This window comes from Geotrypetes seraphini, chromosome 2, assembly GCF_902459505.1.
Source record: "Geotrypetes seraphini chromosome 2, aGeoSer1.1, whole genome shotgun sequence".
NCBI classification, from domain to species: Eukaryota; Metazoa; Chordata; class Amphibia; order Gymnophiona; family Dermophiidae; genus Geotrypetes; species Geotrypetes seraphini.
The window spans coordinates 528874519-528897082 of NC_047085.1; the positions used below are offsets into that span (position 1 = coordinate 528874519).

Consider the following 22564-nt stretch of genomic DNA (forward strand, 5'->3'; position numbering starts at 1 on the left):
CCCTCTATGCATATTAATATTAGACCCTTGTATATATCAAGTTAGGATAAAAACTTGTATCGTAAACTTGTACAGAAATTATGTATGTCAAACTTGAGCTCCTGGGGGACAACGGGACAGAAATCAAAATAAATAAATAAAAACATCTCTGTCCTGGGCTGACCCCTGCTGGTCAAGGTGATACTGCAACCCTCACATCACCTCCTCTTCCCACCCAGTCTTTGGTTCCTGAACTTTGATCCCCTCTCTTCTTTCTAGGCAAGAAGGACCCGATTCTAAAAACAGCGTCCTGATTTTAGGAGGCGGAAGGCGTCCTACTGACGTCTAACGGACCAATTGGGACATACGTTTAAAAAACATTGTTGGGGCAAAGGATGCCTACATTGTAGGCATTCACATGCGTATGGACACGTCTAGGGACGCCTAAGGCCAGTGTAGGCGTGGTTTACGCTGAAGTGGCCTTAGGTGTCCAAAGATGCACTTAGGTGCTTCTCATAGGCACGAGTCAGACACCTTAAATGTAGGCCTGTGAAATGCTGGCTTGGCCTACATTTAAGGCATCTGTGAAAGAAAATGGATGCGATTCTGGACACGGGCCTACTTCTGATTCACCACAGCAGAAGCCTTTTCCAGAATCAGGCCCAAAATGTTCTCTTACCTCAACCAGGTGGTTGTCTGGCCCATAGAGATCTTTGTCCAGCTCAATAACCAAACTTTTAAAGAATGAAGAAAACTTCCTCTTTAGTTTACTGGGCTGTAAAAGAAAACATTTCAACATTTATTACATTTTATTGTTAGATTTGTCAATTGTATTTTTAATTATTTAAAACATTTATATTCTGCTTTAAATCCAAAACGGATAAAAATCAGCATAACACAGCCTCAAGCAAAATACATCTGAACATAAGAATCGTCTTACTGGGTCAGACCAATAGTCCATCTAGCCCAGTAGCCCTTCTTTAAGGCGGCCAATCCAGGTCACTAGTACCTGGCAAAAACCCAAATAGGTAGGCCAAAGGGGAGGAGAACCATTGCAACAATGTTCAACTTCAAGAAAGGGAACTATGATGCCATGAGACAAATGGTAAAGAGAAAACTCAGGAACAGCCACAGGAAGGCAGACAGTGGAGCAAGCCTGGACCCTATTCAAGGACACGGTAAACGAAGCGCAAAACCTGCATATATCCAGGTTTAGAAAGGGGTGCAGAAAGAACCAAGTGAGAGACCCAGCATGGTTAACCAATGAAGTTAAGAAGGTGATAGGTGACAAGAAAAAATCCTTCAGGACGTGGAAAAAGGACAAAACCGAGGAACATTGGAAAGAGCACAGGAAGCATCAAAAAGAATGTCACCGCATGGTCAGAACAGCGAAAAAAGAGTATGAAGAGGGACTTGCCAAGGAGGCACGGAATTTCAAACCATTCTTTCGTTATATGAAAGGAAAACAACCGGCGAGGGAGGAGGTGGGACCCCTGGATGAGGGAGACAGGAAGGGAGTGGTAAAGGAGGAAAAGGCGGTGGCGGACATATTAAACATGTTCTTCTCATCAGCATTCACAAAAGAGGACACATCCAACGTGCCGGAACCCAAAAAATTCTTCAAGGGGGGCCAAAAGGAAAAATTATTGTGCACGGAGATAAGCCTCGAGGACGTACTCAAGCAGATAGATAGACTAAAAACTGACAAATCTCCGGGCCCAGACGGAATCCACCCGAGAATACTAAAAGAGCTTAGAGACGAAATAGCTGAGTTACTACAGCGGATTTGCAACCTATCCTTGAAAACAGGGGTGGTCCCGGAGGACTGGAGGATAGCGAATGTTACACCCATCTTCAAGAAAGGATCCAGAGGCGACCCAGGGAATTATAGACCGGTCAGCTTAACCTCAGTTCCGGGGAAGATGGCCGAATCATTAATCAAGGACAGTATCAATGAGCATATAGAAAAAAATAAGCTGATGAGAACAAGCCAGCATGGTTTCTGTAATGGTAGATCATGCCAGATGAACCTACTGTACTTCTTTGAGGGGATAAGCAAACAGTTGGACAAAGGTGACCCCATAGATGTAGTGTACCTGGACTTCCAGAAAGCCTTCGACAAGGTGCCTCACGAGCACCTACTAAGGAAACTGTGGAACCACGGAGTGGAAGGGGACATACACAGATGGATCAGAAACTGGCTGGCGAACAGGAAACAGAGGGTAGGAGTGAAAGGTCACTATTCTGATTGGAAAGGGGTCACGAGTGGCATCTCGCAGGGGTCAGTGCTGGGACCGCTCCTGTTCAATATATTTATTAATGACCTGGAAGCAGGGACGAAGTGCAAAATTATAAAATTTGCGGACGACACAAAACTCTCCGGTAAGGTTAGCACAGTTGAGGAATGTAGAGAACCCCAAAGGGACCTGAACAAACTGAGTGAGTGGGCTAATAAATGGCAGATGAGCTTCAATGTGGAGAAATGTAAAGTCATGCACATGGGGAAAGGAAACCCGATGTACAATTACACGATGGGGGGGAAATCATTGGGGGAGGGCAACCTAGAAAGGGACTTGGGGGTTATGGTGGATAAAACAATGAAACCGGCGGCACAATGTGCCGCAGCCTCGAAAAAGGCGAACAGAATGTTGGGCATTATCAAGAAAGGTATCGCTACCAGAAGTGAGGAGGTTATCCTCCTCCTGTATAGGGTGACCGCATCTGGAGTACTGCGTTCAATACTGGTCGCCGTACCTTAAGAAGGATATGGCGATACTAGAGAGGGTCCAGAGAAGAGCAACAAAAATGATAAAGGGCATGGAGAACCTTTCGTATGCTAAGAGACTGGACAGGCTGGGGTTCTTTTCCCTGGAGAAGCGGAGGCTTAGAGGGGATATGATAGAAACTTACAAGATCATGAAAGGTATAGAGAAGGTAGAGAGGGATAGATTCTTCAGACTGGCAGAGGCAACAAAAACTAGAGGGCATTCGGAAAACTGAAGGGAGACAGATTCAGAACAAATGCCAGGAAGTTCTTCTTCACTCAGAGGGTGGTGGACACCTGGAATGCACTTCCAGAGGAGGTAGTAAAGCAGAGTACGATTTTGGGTTTCAAAATGGGACTGGACAAATTCATGAAGGAAAAGGGGATTGAATGGTATAATTAGAGGGTACTGTACAGTACAAATGCTTTAGAGTAATAGATCACGTACAGGTCATGCCGCGGGAGCGGACTGCTGGGCATGATGGACCTGTGGTCTGACTCAGCAGAGGCGATTCTTATGTTCTTATATTCCATGCTACTGATCCAGGGCAAGCAGTGGCTTACCCCATGTCTCTCTCAATAACAGACTATAATAATTTTTAATAATAATAATTTTATTCTTATATACCATCAAAGCCATGAAAGTTCGAGGCGGTTTACAACAAGAAGCGCTGGACAATCAGTTCAAAGTCGTCAATACAATCTTACATAATGGAAGAAAAGGTTCTCAAAGTCATCAATGCAATCTTACATAATGGAAGACGTGGAAAGCTATATAGGATCTTAAGGTTACTCCAAACATTTTTTAAAAACCAACTATATTAACTGCTCTTACCACATCCTCTGGCAATGTGTTCCAAAGCTTAACTACTGTATCCTCTGAATGAAAAAAAAATTTCGTCCTATTGGTTTTAAATGTATTTCCCTGTAACTTCATCGAGTGTTCCCTAGTCTTTGTAATTTTTGGCGAAGTGAAAAATTGATCCACTTGTAGCTGTTCTGCTCCACTCAGGATTTTGTAGACTTCAATCGTATCTCCTCTCATCTGTTTCTTTTCCAAGCTAAAGAACCCTAACCTTTTTAGTCTTTCCTCATACGAAAGGAGTTCCATTCCTAAACCTAAGCACAGTACCAGGCAGAGCTTTGGATTCTTGCCCAGAAATAGCTAAGAAGAAGAAATAAAATTTAAATTGAATCAGGTTGGGCAGACTAGATGGACCATTTGGGTCTTTATTTGCCGTCATCTACTATGTTACTATCATCTTGGTCACTCTTCTTTGAACATTTTCTAGTGCCGCTATATCTTTTTTGAGATGAGACCAGAACTGGACGCAATACTCAAGGTGAGGTGGATACAGAAGCATGATAACATTCTTAGTCTTGTTTACCATCCCTTTTCTTTTTTTTTATATATAATTTTTATTGTAAAAGCAGTCAAAAACACACATCCGTGGTCTGGCAGACGACCACATAACAGGTATAACAACATAGTAAAACAATAGGAAATACAGAAGCTTCATAGCAGAAAAGGTGTGTTCATAACAGCCGTCATGAATGAACAAACAATCGAAGGAATGAAAAGGAGGAGTCTCGCCACAATGAGTCTCAAAGGCGCCCCCGAGAGGGCCCTCCTCAGGATAACAAAGACTGCAAAAACATTTTTGTCATTATTAGAAACCCCGCACCCCTCACTCACCCATCCATCCAACAGCCATAACTATCCAGCACAAACAATCCACACATTTCACAACAGCCATCCGCCTAGCACTTCGCATACATACCACAATCAACCGATCTCGAGAGTCGCGGGCAAGTGGGCCAAAGCAGGCCCCAATCAAGGGGTCGTCCGTACCATATTTAAGGCAGGGCTCTGGGAGTGGTGGAGTCAGCCGCAACTTGAAATGTTCTCCACAGGGAAACATATACTACCCTATCACGTCCAGTAGATGCCGCATGGGATTGGACTTCAAAAGCAGCGAGCTCCCGCATGCGGTGGAGCCATTGAGTGAAGGATGCGGACTCAGGCCCCACCCAATGTAAAAGCAACAGCTTCTTCACCATTAAGAGTGCAGTGTACAAAAACTTCTGATACGGCTTGGTAAAGCCTGCGGCGGATACATCCTCCATGTCACCCAACAATAAGAGGCCATAAGACCGGGGAATGGTCCGGCCGATGAGGCCCTCAAGAAAAGGGAGAACCTGGAGCCAGAGGGCTGCATGAGGGCACTCCAAAAACATGTGCAGTAGGGTGCCCCTCACTCTCTTACAATGAGAGCAAATGTCATCATCCCATAAACCCATGGTATGTCCCCGGGCCCTAGAGATGTAAGTCCGATGTAATATCTTAAATTGCATTTCCCTAAGGTCCATTGATCCCGTGAATTGAATAAGGTTAGTAAAAAGTTCCACAAATTGAGTCTCGGTGTAATCAAGAGCTAAATCTCGAGACCACTGGGCCACAATCCTAGGCAGATAAGTGGGGGGGAGCGCATTTTTGAGCAGCCTGTACCAAGTGGATAAAGTATTTGTCTGAGAAGGTAAGAGTGCCAGGTAATAGTCCAATTTTCCCAGTGCCCAGGTCTCTCCCCACTGTCGAGTAAGGGAAAAATAATAATGTCTGACTTGCAAGTAGGCCCAGAAATGCGAAGCCGGGAGATCCCATCGGGTCTGGAGGGTTAAAAACGCGGGGAAAGTCCCCAATGTTTCATCAGAGAGATGTCGCAAGCTGACACAGCCCCGGGATTCCCACAATTGAAACCCCGTGGTGCCCATCCCCGGGAGGAAGTCTATGTTACCCACCAGGGGCAAGAAAGGAGAAGCCCGTGGAGTCCGCCCCTGCTCCCTCCGCCACCACCACCACGCCCGGCGTAGCGGGTTCAGGAGATGGAATCAGGAGTCCATCCCCGGGAGAGACCGGGGGGGGAAATGCAATAAAGATACAAAGGAGTGAGGAGCGCACCACGCCTGAATCCATCCCGATGGTGAATACCTATAGTGGCCAGAGATACCTTCATGGATAAAGCGCATTAGGGAAGCAACGTTGTATCTGCGGATATCAGGGAGATTTATTCCTCCTTGCCCAGAGTCTAGGGATAAGGTAGCAAAACTGATGCGAGCCCGTCTTTTGCGCCACAGGAAAGAAAGAAGAATAGACCTAAAGACTTGGACATCCTTGTTCAGGATCCAAAGCGGAATCGTTTGAAGCGGATATAAAAGCTTCGGCAGGAGCACCATTTTGAACAACGCCGTGCGGCCCCATAGGGAGAGGGGTAAATCCTTCCACTTCTCGCATAGAGCACGGATAGCCTCAATATGATGGAGAATATTGTATTGATAAAGAAGATGAGATTGGGTGCTCAAATAAACGCCAAGGTATCGCATGGGTTTCCGAACCGGCAGAATCGGTAAAGCGTCATGCCATTGCTCATGTCTATGAGAAGCCAGAGGCAGGAGTTCCGATTTGGCACAATTAACCCTAAGGCCCGAGACATTCCCAAAATCTTGAACAAGAGAAAGAGCTTCCGGTAGGTGTGATGGTGCATTTTCCAACAGAATATCGTCCGCAAATAGATTGATTCGACTTTCCCTGGCTCCAACCTTAATACCGAGAAGAGAAGGATGAGATCGAATTTTAACTGCTAAGGGTTCAATAGCCAGAAGAAAAAGTAGCGGGGACAGAGGGCATCCCTGGCGAGTACCTCGTGCAAGCGGGAAAGCGGAAGTAAGTTGTCCATTAATAAAAAGCTTAGCCTGAGGCGAAAAATAAAGACCACGCACCCAGTCCACAAACATACCTTCCAATCCATAGTGCTCCATAACCCAAAAAAGGTATGACCAAGATATGCTATCAAACGCCTTCTCCATATCGAGGCTCACTATAGCTGCCTGGTTATTTCCCCCTCTACGAGAGTAAATGGCCATCAAAGCTCTCGTGAGATTCATGGAGGCATATCTGCCAGGCACGAAGCCCACCTGATCTTCATGGATAAGGAGGTGGAGATAGACGTTTAGGCGTTTAGCAAGTAACGCAGCCAGCAATTTTGCATCCTGATTAAGTAGCGATATGGGCCTATAAGAGCCCACCTGGGACGGGTCCTTACCTGGTTTGGGTAACAAAACTACATGTGCCAGATTGTAGCGATCCACACCTTTTTGGGAGTGCAATGAATTAAAAGCAGCCGCAAGAGGGTCAGATATAACATCAGACAGAATCTTGTAGTATTCCGGTCCGTAACCATCCGGCCCGGGTGATTTAGTCAATTTAAGATCTTTAATACCCAATTCCACCTCAAGCCGAGATATGGGAGCATTCAGAGCCTGAACTTGATTCGGTTGGAGCCGGGGAAGTACAATATCACCGAAAAAGCGGTCTCTGTCCACGTCCGTCGAGGGCCGCTCAGCATACAGATTTTTGTAATACGATACAAATTGATGATGTATATGTGCTTCAGTCGTATGAGTGTTACCCTGCGTGTCGGTAATAGCGGTGATGACTTGTCGCTTACGATAGGGGCGGACCAAACGCGCCATCAGCCTCCCAGCTCTTCCCCCCCACCGATGTAAATTATAACGACGAAAATACAGATCCCTCTCCGCTCGCCTCGAGAGAATCGTGTCTATCTGCTGTCTAAGTGTACGTATGCGGATACGATCAGCCTCCTGCAGAGTCCCCTGGTGGCGCCTCCGCAGCTGTTGGAACTCGCCCGACAGCAACAATAGTTCCGCTTCCAATTTCTTTTTCCTCCCCGCGACATACGCGATAACGAAACCCCGTAACACTGCCTTGGAAGCCTCCCAGAACAACCCAGGATCAATGTCAGGATCAGAATTGGTATTGTGGTAGTCCAGCCATTTTTCCCTAAGGTATCTACGAAAACCAAGATCTTTAAAGAGGTGTCCCGGGAAACGCCACGTCCGATCCGAAGGGTCAGCTGTAATTTGAAGAGAGAGCGTCACTGGGGAGTGGTCGGAAAGAGGAACGTCTTCTATCTCCACAGCACAAACAATGGGCAGCAGCGTGGGAGAGAGCAAGAAGTAGTCAAGACGAGTGTAAAGATTGTGAGGATTGGAATAAAACGTATAGGTACGCTCCGTGGGGTGGAAGAGGCGCCAAATATCTAATAGACCTAACTGCGTGGTCAAAAAGTTAACTCCTTTACCCATGTAGTCCTTAGGGAGGCGTTTAGCTGGCGCACAATCTTGGGAAGGATCCGCTGTTATGTTAAAGTCGCCCCCCATGAGGATTTGGTAACCCGGGTACTGTGTCAGCCGCGACATCAACCCCGAGAAGAAACAGTGATTATATATGTTAGGGGCATATACATTACAAAATAAGTATTGCCGTCCCCAGAGCTCTCCCAGCACTATGACATATCGGCCCTCTTTATCCTGGATAACCTTATGCAATTGAAACGGGAGTTGTTTATGGACCAATATGGCTACCCCCCTCTGACGAGTGTTGTAAGAAGAGTAGTACACCTCACCCACCCAATCCCTCCTAAGTTTCTCGTGTTCTACATTTGTGAGATGGGTCTCTTGTGAGATGCGGAACCAGGAAAGTATTTTTTTCCGTTTGACCGGGGAGTGGATCCCATCCGCATTAAGGGATGAAAATTTTAGATTAACCATTGTCCACCCGACCTGAAACGATAGGAGCAGAAAAGACAGTCTGATAGTGACAGAGGTAGAAGAGCCCCCCAGCAAGGCCCTCCCCCCGTTCAGCAGCAAAGGGATCATATGTTAGCAAATGAAAGAAATACATAACTACCCGCGCTCTCGAGACTCCACACATACATCCCCAATCATACCCCCCCCCCGATACACTCCCCCCCACCCTCCCACTTTCCAGCCACCCCCCCCTCCGAACTAACCCACCTTCCATCGCTCTACCCATCCCGGAACCAGTGTAGAACCAATGTCCCGCACCCCCTCCCCAGAAAACAAAGTGCAGCATGATATCTATATAGTCAGCACAAGAACAACAAGAGTAAACAAAACGCTCTTCAAATGTGGCTATAAACAGAACGTCCATCCCGAGTCTTCACAGCAGGCTGCAGAGGAAGAAAGTCGTGCCCCCTGCACGATGAAACGGACCCGGATCCCCCAGAAGGGGATCAGCGGGTACAGGTGGAAGGAATATAGCCATGGGATGTGTAAGTCGAGGAGCCTCGGTCCAGAGGCCGCCAGCTTCCATCTCTCTACGGGCCCCGACCAAAGGATACCATCCCTGCCCCGACAGCAGAGAGAAAGCCCGCTTCCTCCCTGGTGGGCGAAACGATACGTCAATCATGGCCCGCACCGGCCTCAGATCCCTCAAGGGGCCGGCAGTCCCTCCAGGTATGAACGAAGCGCTGCTGGAGTATCCATCAGGACCACGCCGGTGTTGGTTTGGATGCGCACCTTAGCAGGATATTGAAGGGTGAATTTAATCCCTCTGGCATGGAGCTGCGTGCAGTAGGGCGCCAAAGCCCTTCGTTTCTCTGAGAGCCGGACGGAAAAGTCCTGAAAGAGCAGAAGCTTGGTGCCGTTGTAATCCAGGGAGCGGGCTCGTCGAAATGCCTCCAAGATCCGGGCCTTAATCGCATAGTTGAGAAATCGAGCTATAACAGGACGTGGTCTGGCCCCCTCGGTACGCGGCGCTCCTATGCGGTGTACCCTTTCCACATGCACCGGGCCCAGGGAAGCCGTGAGTCCCAGGGCTTGAGGCAACCACGTGGCCACCAGATCTCCTAGCTCAGTGTCCCGGACCGACTCCGGCACCCCTATGAGCCTTAAGTTATTTCGACGGCTGCGGTTTTCAGCCTCCTCAGCCCGATCATCCAGCTGCTGGATTTTATTTTCCAAGGCCGCCAGTCGCCCATCCGCCGTGTCCGCCCGATCTTCTTGAGCCGAGATTCGCTCCTCAGCCTGCTGGATACGCGCAGCGTGGCCTGCAATGCTGTCTTTTACTTCTTCCAGCACAGCATGCAGTTTAGACAGCTTTTCATCCAGCAGTTTAGAAAGATGGCAGACTGAGACTTGCATGTCTGCCTCGTGCTGGGACGCTGCTGCCGAGATCGGGCTGGGGGCCGCCATTTTTTCTGGCTGGACTGACCTCTCTTTTCCAGGCCTCGGGGTCCGTATCGGCATGCCGGCCGGTCGCGGCTGTTCAGCGCGTCTCTGAGCGCCCACACGGAAGCAGGAGAGAGTCCGGGGTGGAGAGAGATAAATTCAGCTCGGTACGTGCCGGCTGTCAGCAAGTTGTGCGGCGTTTTCTGGGGGAAGGAGCGGAGCTCGATCTACTCGCGTCCGTTCAGCGCGCTAGCGTCACGTGACCCCCTACCATCCCTTTTCTAATAATTCCTAGCATTTTGTTTGCTTTTTTGGCTGCTGCCGCACATTGGATGGAAGGTTTCAGCGTATTGTTCATGATAACACCCAAATCTTTTTCTTGAGCGCAGGCCCCCAAGGTGGACACTAGCATTCGGTAACTATGATTTGGATTATTCTTCCCAATGGGCATCACTTTGCATTTGTCCACATTTCCTGAGCATTTCAGTCAGAATTATAATCTAATCTAAGCCAACACTTATAGAACACATTCTCCCCTGATAAAGGTTCAGAGAAATAACATTTGATCAAACATTTTTGAAAGAAAGACAGTATGTCAGTATTTTAAGCAAAAATGATCTGTTCTGCTTTATTTCATCTTAGAAATTATTCCTGATTCTTTTGAGTCTCACATTTTCAAAACTTTTAGAGCATTAGCACAAAGTGTTTTAAGTTAAAAAAGAATTATAACAAGAGCTATGACATACATCATCTAGAAGCTTTCCTTCCACACGGAGTTCCCATGATGCAATGCTGCCATCAGAATCGTCAGCATCGGGCTTAGCAGGATTGAATGTATTCGATATATAAAGTCTGAGTTTTCTTTTTTGCTGTGGGATATAGATAAAATCCAGAATTATAAGCTGCTGAAAAGAGATGTCCATCTGCACAATCGTCATGCTTCTCTTACAGTACACACCAGACTGGAAAAATGTACACAGAGAGGAATTATCAAAGGTCACTGTCTTACAGGTACACATCAGATCAGAAAAATATACTCAGATAGGAATTATTAATAGTCAATGTCTTATGGGTACACAGCACATTGGAAAATTGTACACAGAGAGGAATTATCAGTGGTTAATGTCTTATGGGTAAACATCAGACTGGGAAAATCTACTCAGTGAGGAGTTATCAATGGTCACTGTTTTACAGTACACATCAGATCAGAAAAATATACTCAGAGAGGAATTATCAATAGTCAATGTCTTATGGGTACACACCATACTGGAAAAATGTACAGAGGGAGGGAAGGTCAGTGTCTTATGGGTACACACCAAACTGGAAAAATGTACACAGAGAGGAAAGTCAATGTCTTATGGGTACACACCATACTGGAAAAATGTACAGAGAGAGGGAAGGTTTCCAAGTTTCCAAGTTTATTAGTTTTTAATAACCCGATCATAAAATGAATATCTGACCGGTTTACAATAATATAATAATTAAATAAAAAGAATTTAATATAGAATAGAGAGAAATAAAAGAGTGAAAAGGGTAGATAGAGTGAACACGTATGACATTTACAGACAAACTGGAAAGTGAGGAAAAATGGGGAGGTGGGAAAAAGTTACATAATTATAGAAGAAAAAAAGGATATAGAGGGAAAAGGGGATGACACATAAGGGGTGGGGGTATAATAAAAAAAAAAAAAAAAAGAAGGTGGACTGCTCTAAAAAAAAAAAAAAAAAAAAAAACTTTTTATTTTAAGATTAGAATTTATCGTATGCATCTTGAAAAAGGAAAGTTTTAAGATTGACCTTAAATTTTGGTAGTTGTAGTTCATCGCGAATATATTGGGGGAGAGAGTTCCATAGGGTGGGTGCTGTTATTGCGAAATTAGTTTTTCTAGTGTAGTAAGATTCTTTTAAAGATGGTATATAAAGAAGTTTTTGATCTGTAGATCTTAAAGAACGAGGTGAACTTTGAGGTATTAATAATTTGTCAAGAAATGAAGGTAAGTGAGAGTTTTTAATTTTGAAAGAGAGGAGAATAATTTTATATGTTATACGGTGAGTGATCGGGAGCCAGTGAGCCTCCTTAAGGAGAGGAGTGACATGTTCGAATTTGCCTTTTTTATGTATTAATTTGATTGCTGTGTGTTGTATGAGTTGTAAGCGTCGAATTTCCTTTTGGGGCAGACCATTAAGAAGGGAATTACAATAGTCTAAATGTGAAATGACTAATGAGTGGATTAGAATATTAATTGAATCTGTATTTAGAATAGAACTGAGAGAGCGGATGATTCGTAATTTGAAGAAGCAGGTTTTAACAACAGAACTTATGTGGTCATGATAAGAAAGCGTACTATCAAAAATGACACCTAATAATTTTATTTGATTTTTCATAAGTAATGGGATAGATTTAATGTAGATAGTTCCTGGTAGTGATTCTGAAGTTTTAATCGGGAGAAGAAGACCACAGGATTTTTCAATATTAAGTGAAAGTTTGTTGGAATGGAGCCAATCACATAGAATATCTAATTTGAGATTTAGATCTATAATGTCTGAAGGGTTTGATGTATTGATTGGATAGAGCAGCTGTATATCGTCAGCGTAGGCGAAAATTGAAAATCCTATTGATTGGGCTAGAGAGAGAAGAGGGGATAAGAAGATATTAAAAAGTAAAGGAGACAGAATTGAACCTTGGGGTACTCCAAAAGTTTGAGTTACCGAAGAAGAAGTTTGATTATTTGAAGAAACTATAAAGTTTCGGTTGTGAAAGTAGGATATGAACCATTGGAGAGCATGACCTGTGATATTACAATCCGAAAGTCTAGCCAAAAGTAGGGAATGATCTATGGTATCGAAGGCTGCTGATAAGTCCAGAGAAATTAATATAACAGATTTTAGGTGATCATGAAAGTATTGTATGGTTGTAGTAAGACCAAGTAGTGATAGTTCAGTAGAATGAGAGGTGCGAAAACCGGTTTGATATGGATGCAGGTCAGTGTCTTATGGGTACACACCAGACAGGAAAAATGTACAGAGAGAGGGAAGGTCAATGTCTTATGGGTACACACCAAACTGGAAAAATGTACACAGAGAGGAAAGTCAATGTCTTATGGGTACACACCGGACTGGAAAAACAGGACAGATACCGGACTGGAAAATAGCGAACGTCACGCCGATATTTAAAAAAGGATCGAGAGGAGTGCCAGGCAACTACAGACCTGTGAGTCTCACGTCTGTCCCTGGAAAGATGGTTGAGGCGCTGATCAAAGATAGCATAGACCAGCACCTAGACACACACGACCAGATGAGAGCCAGTCAACATGGGTTCAGGAAAGGGAAATCATGTTTGACGAACCTACTTCAATTTTTTGAGACAGTGAACAGACAAATTGATAGTGGAGAACTGGTGGATATTGTATACTTGGACTTTCAGAAAGCATTTGACAAGGTTCCACATGTAAGACTTCTCAGGAAATTACAAGGCCATGGAATAGAGGGAGATATACTAAGATGGATAGGCAAATGGCTAGAGAACAGAAAACAGAGAGTGGGCATAAATGGGAAGTTCTCAGAATGGGAAAAAGTGACTAGCGGTGTACCCCAGAGTTCGGTACTTGGACCCATCTTATTTAATATTTTCATAAATGACCTGGAAGAAGGAACATCCAGTGAAATCATCAAGTTTGCAGATGACACAAAACTATGCCGGGCAATCAGATCGCAGAAGGACAGTGAGGAACTCCAGAGCGACTTGAATCAATTGGAGAAGTGGGCAGATAAATGGCAGATGAATTTTAATGTGGAAAAATGCAAAGTGATGTATTTAGGCAGAAAAAATAAAGATCACAAGTATAGTATGTCAGGTGTAACTCTGGGAAAGACCGAACAGGAAAAGGACCTGGGTGTACTGATAGATAGGACCCTGAAACCATCGGTGCAATGTGTGGTGGCGGCGAAGAAAGCAAATAGAATGCTAGGCATGATAAAGAAGGGAATTACGAGTAGATCAGAGAAAGTTATAATACCGCTCTACAGAGCCATGGTCAGAACGCACCTGGAATACTGCATCCAGCATTGGTCTCCATACATATAAACAGGGATATAAAACTGCTAGAGAGGGTGCAGAGACGAGCAACGAAGCTAGTGAAAGGTATGGAGAACCTGGACTACGAGGAATGACTTAGGAGACTGGGGTTGTTCTCCCTTGAGAAGAGGAGACTGCGAGGGGATCTGATTGAGACTTTCAAAATACTGAAAGGATTCGACAAAATGGAGCAGGGAAAGCAGTTATTTACAATGTCCAATGTGACACGGACAAGAGGACATAGACTGAAGCTGAGGGGGGACAAGTCCAGGACGAATATCAGGAAGTTCTGTTTCACGCAGCGAGTGGTGGACACCTGGAATGCTCTCCCAGAGGAAGTAATTGCAGAATCTAGGATTTAAGGGTAAATTAGATGCACATCTCCCTTGAGAAGCATACACTGATATGGGGACTAAAACTATGCGCCTGGCGGGGCCTCCACGTGTGTGGATCACCGGTCGTGCTGGACCCAGGGTCTGATCCGGAGATGGCAATTCTTATGTTCTTATGTACACACCAGACTGGAAAAACGTACACAGAGAGGAAGGTCAATGTCTTATGAGTACACATTAGACTGGGAAAATGTACTCAATGAGGAGTTATCGATGGTCAATATCCCGGGATGTGCATAGGGCAAAACGTTTTTTAATTCATATTTGGTTTATTGGGGGTTTTCTGGATTTTTGGATGTTTTCCGGTTCAATCTGATGATTCATTTGAGATTGGAAGTATTTGAGAATGTTTCAAAGGCAACTAATTTGATATGGTTTAATTTTCCAGGGACTTTCTTTTTCCTAGGGAATTTTTAAAAATATATGTAAGGATGTATTGCAATTGGTTTTGGATGACAAGGACAATGTTAATGTTTAATTACATGCCACGTGGTACAAAATAAGTTTTTCAAGAAGGTGAGATTGATAGTATAAATTCTTCAGATAGTTTAGATCTTACAAAAGTTCTTGAAACTACTCTGGAGATCAACCAAGAGATCTACTTTATCAGTGGAGAAAAAAAATGATAATTCTGAAATCTTATTTTCCTAAAAAAAATGGGTATTATTTTATAGTCCTAAAGCCTTTCTCCTGCTTAGACCTAAATTTCTGGTTACATGGGAAGTTGATTCTTACATGTGTTTTGGATCCGACATCAATAAATTTTCTCTTGCAGGTTTATAGGGTTAAATATATATTTAGCCTATTAAATGATATGATATATTGTTTAATGTGACTTATGATATTCTCCTCAACTAATGGGCAGACTGGATGACCGTTCAGGACCTTATCTGCTGTCATTTACTATGTTACTATGTTGTTGTTCTTTTTCTCTTCTTTATTTTTTGTATTTCCCTATTTCTAACATTTGTAATAAATGAAGAAATTCTAACAAAAAAAATGGCCAGCAACTGACCAAAGACTGAAAGAAGTTTGGCAATTCCAGCATAAGGGGAACTGAGGCCGAGGTCGATGCGAAACAGACTTCTACAGATGCGTCTCACAAAAGGCAAAAGATAGGTGAAGCTTAAAAAGAAGATTACGTTGGAGGCAAAGCACTTAGACACACAGAACACAAATGGCAAATCATAAGAGCTGACCAAAAATGATAAGCATAAATTAACCCAAACTCCAAAGAAGCCACACCTTGCAAGTAGTACAACACCTGTATAGATATATGAGTAAAAGGAAGGTGCCCAGGCCTCTCTCCATTATATATAAATACTTCAGGGGGAGTGTTGTACCTAATTTGGTTTTCCGACAACCTTTACAGCTAAAGAGTGGGATGATATTTGTGCTGAGGTGGGTAGAGCGTCTGTTTGTGCATTGACACAAGAGAATGCATATAAAGTGTTGAGTCGCTGGTATTATTCTCCAGAACGACTTCAAGGCCCAAGGCAAAGAAAGACAGCAGATCTTCGGGCACCAGCATGTGCTGTGCAATAGTGCTGGTGTCGGTGCCAGATTGGGGTAAGCCAATGTGTTTGGGTGGGTGGGTGTGTGGGGGATGCTAGATCGCGGCGAGGGGAAGGGGGGTGACGCGAGTGTGGGGGGTCGTGCTGGATTGCAGGGGGAGATGCCGGATCACGGGGGGGATGTGGAGCAGTGCCAGTGGCCTGGGGGGGTAAGATGGAGCAGCGCCGCTAGCCTCAGGGTGTGGGGTTGGGTGAGAACTTATCAAGCGAGTTTCCCTTAGTTCCTATGGGGAAACTCGCTTTGATATACGAGTACTTTGGTTTACGAGCATACTTGTGGAATGAATTATGCTCGTAAACCAAGGTTCCACTGTATATGTGGCTAAGCGCAGAGGATTTTATCAGCAATCATTACATACCTGGACTGTTATTGCTCGGAAATTGGATATTTAGGTGTATGAAGGGACCTTGATCCTATTGTGCTTTTCAGCTGTGGGGGGAAGGGGGGTGGGTTGGTCGGTTTATATTGTTGTTCACATTGCTAACGTTGTTTCTGAACTTTGTGTATGGCAGTGATGGTTCGTCGCAGATTCTTATATGTTCCTTTGGTTTATAATTTTGCTATTCATCTGTTAAAACTTCAATAAAAATTTAAATATTAAAAAAGAGATATGAGTAGGGGAGTCGGAGGTTATATGTACCGACTCCACAGTCCTGCATTTCCAGCTGTATCTGCTACACTTTGCCATGCGTAAATCTCTTCATAAAGGCGGTTAACACATTGCAATAAATAGACAAACTACAGCTTAATGTTGTAAAGAGTCAAGAGTCCTTTCGAATCAGCTCAATGTAAACTGCAAGCATGAATTGGAAACGAGAGATCTGGGCAAGTCCATTCTGTCCTTTAAAGCCTATCTGAAAAAAATGTTAGAGAAACAGAATGATTATGGTTATCCCTCCCCCCTTCCTTTAGCGCGGCTTCGTGAAAGAGGGCTTTTATTTTATACACTGCCTTTCCTCCACAGATATCAGCATATTGAAGAATAAGCAGCTGCCCTGTCTGTCCAATCTAACTGTGGTACCTGGGGCAAGAGAACAACAATCTTTTGGATCAATTACATGAATGATTTTACGATATAAAACCCCTTGTTTGTGACGTTGAGTTTATACCTTCATTGGCCTCTTCAGGGCTTCTTGGATATCCACTCTTTTTCTCATGATGGTCTGGTCTAGTTTCCTTTCAAAAGCCAGGAGATCCATGTAGGCCTGAGACTCTGGAACCAGCTCACGGATCTGACAGGATCAACATCCACAGCAAAAACAGGGCAATGTGAGAAACAAATACAGGCTGTGGTGACCATTTTCCTCTAGAAACAAGTGAAATTCGCTCCTGCCCTAAGGACCAGCAAGCTTAGTAAGAAGGCCCAGTGGCGTAGCGAGAGTAGTTTGCACTTGGCACAGAGATACCTAGCATTGCCGTACCATGTGTCCCCCCTGTACCCTTCCCCCCTACCTCTCGAGTAGCATCTCTTATCCATTGCCCATGCTGGCCTCATCCTTATCTCTGACATCACTTCCTGGTCCCCATGAACAAGAAGTGACATCAGAGAGAGGGATGAGGTACTGCTTGTGACTGGTGAAGATGTTTTTTTGGTAATTGTTTATTTTTTCCATAAACAACAACAATACGGAAATCAGAACATTAGGTACAAATACCACAATACCCTAATACACATCCAAATATCAATTAACTAATACATTACAACACAGCTTATCCCAACACCCTTCCCAGATCCCACCACACACACAGCACATATTCAATATACAGTACATATGTATGTATAACAGGTCACCCTTCCCAGAAAACTCACCCAGAAGCCATATTACATTCATATTGTAAAAAAGTATTCCAGGTCTGCTCAAAGGAATGCCACCGATTGGTCATCAATGCAGTTAATCTATAACACTCACAAACCCTCCACAACTGAGACCTGACTTCCACTAAAGTTGGTAATTGTTGTTGGCACCAGTAGCATCAAAGATCTATCATGAAAATCTATAGATCTACCCTCTATGCCCCCCAATAATGCTAAGTCCATGTGCTCAGGAATCCGGTCTTGTAAACCCCCCCCCCCAAACATTGTAAACACTCAGAAGCAAAATGCTTGTAAAAGAGGACATCCCCATCATATATGTAGGAAGGTACCAATGCCTCTACAGTTCCTCCAATATTGAACATTCCCCTGTTTAGTAAATTTTCCCAACAAAACTGGAGTCATATGCCATCTAACTAATAACTTGATAGCATTCTCCACCAAAGAAGGAGCATAAGCAAAATGGTGACTTCAGTCAACCCCCTCCCCAAATCTAGCGGTTTTCCAAAAGCTCCTATTCAGCAAGGCCCTGTAAAGCCCAGACATACATCTTCTCTGTACCGGCTTACCCAACAGTTGCTCAAAGGAAGGCAGAAAACCGTCCTCCCATCTTTTTTCCACTATGTTGTACAAAGTTCACCCAGAGAGTGGTAGAAAACTGGAACGCTCTTCCAGAGTCTGTCACCCTCCAGGGATTCAAGACAAAGTTAGACAAGTTCCTGTTGAACCAGAACATACGCAGGTAGGGCTAGTCTCAGTTAAGGTGCTGGTCTTTGACCAAGGGCCGCCGCGTGAGCAGACTGCTGGGCACGATGGGTCTGACCCAACAGCGGTAATTCTTATGTTCATTAATTCAGGGAAGCTTCGAATACTATCCCCGTCTATAAATTGCCCAAAATAACTTAATTGCAATTGCTCCCACCCTCTCTCTCTGGTTGGAAGCCTTCAGAGTAACCTATGGGTAGGAAATGAAGACCCGAGCTGCCCCTCAAAAGAGCCAACTTTGTCCCCGCCACACCTTAAGGGACGCTTGTACAAAGGGGTTATCCACTGCCTTGAGTTCTCCTAACGTTAATCCCACCTAAGGCAGATATCCCAAACGAGGAATATCCCTATGGACCCCCCCTCCACCCCCGGCTCAATCTCCACCCATAGTTCAGCAGGAGTGACATGCCAATCAACTATTGCTTTGATACTTCTCCAAGTTAGGAATACCCAATCCTCCTTCTTTCTTATGATTAGACATAACCCATCTTGCCCCCCTTATAAACTGAAAGATCTTTTGATGCCAATTCTGGAAGTGCCATGCAGGAGTTTCAACTGGCAATGCCTGAAACAAATAAAGAAAATGGGGAGAACCATCATTCGAATAACTTCCATACGGCCTACCCATGAGATAAACAATTTATCTCAGCTCTCTAAATTTTTAGTAACTGAAGCTATCAAGGGATTAATTTCAAATGTTTTATTATTTGTACACTTGATGTAAGATTAAAAAATGAATAAAGAATTACAAAAATAAATAAATAAATAAATCCAATTCACCCCCACCTGCACCCCCAAATAGTTAATGGGACCTTTCACCCACTGAAAAGGTAAACGATGTTTTAAGTGCTAAACATCCTGCTCCAAAACCAATATATTCAAAATTTCCATCTTGGACAAATTAGCTTTAAGACTCAACAGCTCTCCATAATCTCTCATTTGCTTCTACAGGGCAGTACCAGAAATTATGGCCAGGTAAAGCCATCAGCAAACAAAGATAACTTATGCTTGGACCCTTTAACATTTATTCCTGGAACTGCCTCATTCTGTCCAAACCCCTGAGCTAAGGGTTCAATTACCAGCGCAAATAGCAATGGTGACATGGGGCATCCCTGCTGGGTTCCTCTCTTAAGTTCAAAGGGTGTCAAATAAGACCCATTAACCTTCACACACGCAAGCGGTGTATAATCCACAACACAAACCGCAACACCTGAGTCATATAGGCCAATCTACCCGGTCAAAGGCCTTTTCAGCATCAACCACCACCGCCACATAAGGAGACTACCCCCGTGGTGCTTTCAAAATCAAATTAAGAACCTGTCTGCCACTAATAAATCCCACCTGGTCCGGATATATCAAAGTAAGCATATGTTCAGATAAGCGATCAGCCAACATCCAAGCCATAATTTTAGTGTCCAACCCCAACAAAGAAATAGGGCGATAACTTCCACATTGGGTACCATCCTTCCCCGGCTTTGGTATGATAGTAATACCTGCCAACTTCATGTAAAACAGTAGCCGGACCCCCCCCCCTTTAAAATAATTATATAACCGCACAAATAAGGGAGCCACCAGTAATCGAAAGGTCCTATAAAAGCAACCTGTGAACCTATCCAAACCCGACGATTTGCCCGACTTCAATCCCTTAATAACTGTAAGTACCTCCTCCAATACCACATCCTGATCCAGGGAACTTGCCACCAAATCTGACAATCGCGCTAACTGAAAGGACTCCAAAAAGCTCGCTATATCATCTCCATTACCAAGCAACTCAAGAGTATAAAGTTCTTCTTAAAACTCTCTGAAGCATTTTTGAATAAGCTCATCTTCCGTTAACATCTAACCTGCCCGATCTCAGATAGCCAGAATATTTGATCTAGTTTACTGCATTTTTAGCCTATGGGCCAGCAATTTTCCTGCTTTATTCCCAGATTCAAAATATTTTTGTTTCAGACATTCCAAACAAAATTGGATCTCCTCAACATCAACCTGCTGACTTCAACCAGACTACAAAACCTTCAAAAAAGAAACAAAAACCGTACTCTTCAAAAAATACATAAAACCAATATAACACAACCAATAATGTTCTAAATCCAGCCTACACTACCAACTACCCCTTAGCAATTTAGATAATGTTCCTAAATACTTCTTCATTATCTCTTCAATATGTACTTCTTAAGATCATAGCAATTCTTATGCAATCCGCCTTGAACCGCAAGGTAAAGGCGGAATAGAAATCACTGATGTAATGTAATGTAATAGCCTTCAGAGAGGCCCAAATTTCCTTAATATGCAACTTTACCCCCTCACTCCCTTAGCCCTGTTAAGAACCAATTCCTTTTGCAACCTATATTCTTTCTCCTGCCTATCTTTTCTCCTATGAGCTGCGATAGAGAGAAGTTCCCCTCTAAGAACTGCTTTAAGACTTTCCTAATTGTTATTATGTTCAAGGAAATCCCTAATAACCCCTTTCACTTTGCGAACTACCTCTGGATCCTTGAGGAGCTGATCGTTTAACCTCCAATACTCAGAACCCAGTAAACAACAGCCCAGACAGTAACACACGACACATAATTGGGCAGACTAGATGGGCCATTTGGCCTTTATCTGCCATATGTTTCTAGAATTAGATCATTTATTTTATTTAAGTATTGCACTTTTACACAATAGGTTGGTGTGTCTGTATTTACGAGAGGTTTTTTCAGGGTCCATTATTTTTCATTCATATATGTTATTTCTTTCATGTTTTAATTTACTTTTATTGTAAACCGTCTAGCTAACGCTTGATAGATAGTATATCAAATGATAAACTTGGATATCAGAAATAAATAAATAAAACAAACTTGTGTCGGCCATTTTGAGAAGTGAGACTGCATGGAGCAGGAGCAGGAGCATAGGAGGATCGCTCTTGCCCTGGCTCATCAGAGGCCTGCGATGGGTCTGAGAGATGAAAGACTGAAATATTTATTTATTTTATTATTTATATGCCACTTATATCCTAAGTGGTCTACAATCAGGTACTTTATCATATTTCCCTATCTGTCCCGGTGGGCTCAAACTCTATCTAGGTTTCTATTCTATACAAAATTGAACAAAAACTGTATTGACATTTCTCTGTTTTGATCCAATCAATCATATTATCTCGACTAGATTATTGCAATGCTAACTATCTTGGCATCACAAAGATCTGTCTCCAAAGATTACAACTAATCCAGAATACTGTTGCAAAGCTGATTTTTGGAAAAAGTAAATTTGATCATGTGACTGACCACTTTGCTCCTGAATCTTCATTGGCACCCGTTTATCTTAGAATTAAATTCAAATGTGCTTGCATCTCTTTCAAAATTTTATATGATATTTTTATTCCCCTCGTTCCCTTATTATGGAATGCTTACAGATTTTCCTTTGCAAGAGGCATCCAACAATTCAAACTCTCCCTTCCTTCTAGAAAAAGAATTAAAGGAGTTAAGATCTTCAGTCAATCTCTGGTTTTTAAACTTTCTCAACTATGGAATAAACTCCCCTTAATTCTGAGGAGCCCCGGTTCTTTCCAATCTTTCCGTAAATTTCTAAAAACTTTTCTTTTTGCCAACATTTGAAAACTAATTTCTTTGAAACTTTTGCTATTACTTTCTTTAGTTTTTATCTAATTGTTGTAAACAGAGTCGAGCTTCCTTAGGTTGATGACTCGGTATATAAAGTTAAGCCATCTTCCATCCAGTTCAGTAAGTGTTTGCTTGACTTACAAATGTTGGGGTTTCATTAGTATTGTGTTGACATTGTGAGTTATCGTGTCTGTATTATATCAATGTTCTTCCATCTTATTTTGAAGATGTTCATAATGTGCTGACATTTATTTCTGTATATTTCTCTTATATGATTGTTCTACATTGCTGTTAATTATTTATGTTTGTTATATTGTGTTATATTAGGCCTTTTATTAAGATTTAATTTGCCTGAATCCAAGTTTACCTCATTGATTGTATTTATGTTTGTGTTACTACACTGTTAACAAAAGTAAACTTTACGTCAAGCTGTACCTGTTATACACCAGCAAGGCAGTCCATTAAACATTAAATAATTAAAGAAATAAGCCTGATAAGTTGTAAAGCTGAGTTCTCTCTGAATATTAGGTTACGAGTGAACATATTG

The 22564-nt window shown here is 43.3% G+C and overlaps 1 protein-coding gene across 4 annotated transcripts in view; it reads right to left on the bottom strand.

Moving 5' to 3' along the window:
• The window catches only part of SMARCD3 (SWI/SNF related, matrix associated, actin dependent regulator of chromatin, subfamily d, member 3), a 212371-nt gene that overhangs the window by 78641 nt on the left and 111166 nt on the right, over positions 1-22564 (bottom strand). For all 4 annotated transcript variants that reach the window (XM_033932758.1, XM_033932759.1, XM_033932755.1 and 1 more), the window contains exons 4-6: positions 16944-17066; positions 10540-10662; positions 659-754 (exon numbers count right to left, since the gene is read on the bottom strand). In XM_033932758.1, coding sequence (XP_033788649.1) covers positions 659-754; positions 10540-10662; positions 16944-17066 — 342 coding nt within the window. The remainder of the gene's footprint in view (positions 1-658; positions 755-10539; positions 10663-16943; positions 17067-22564) is intronic.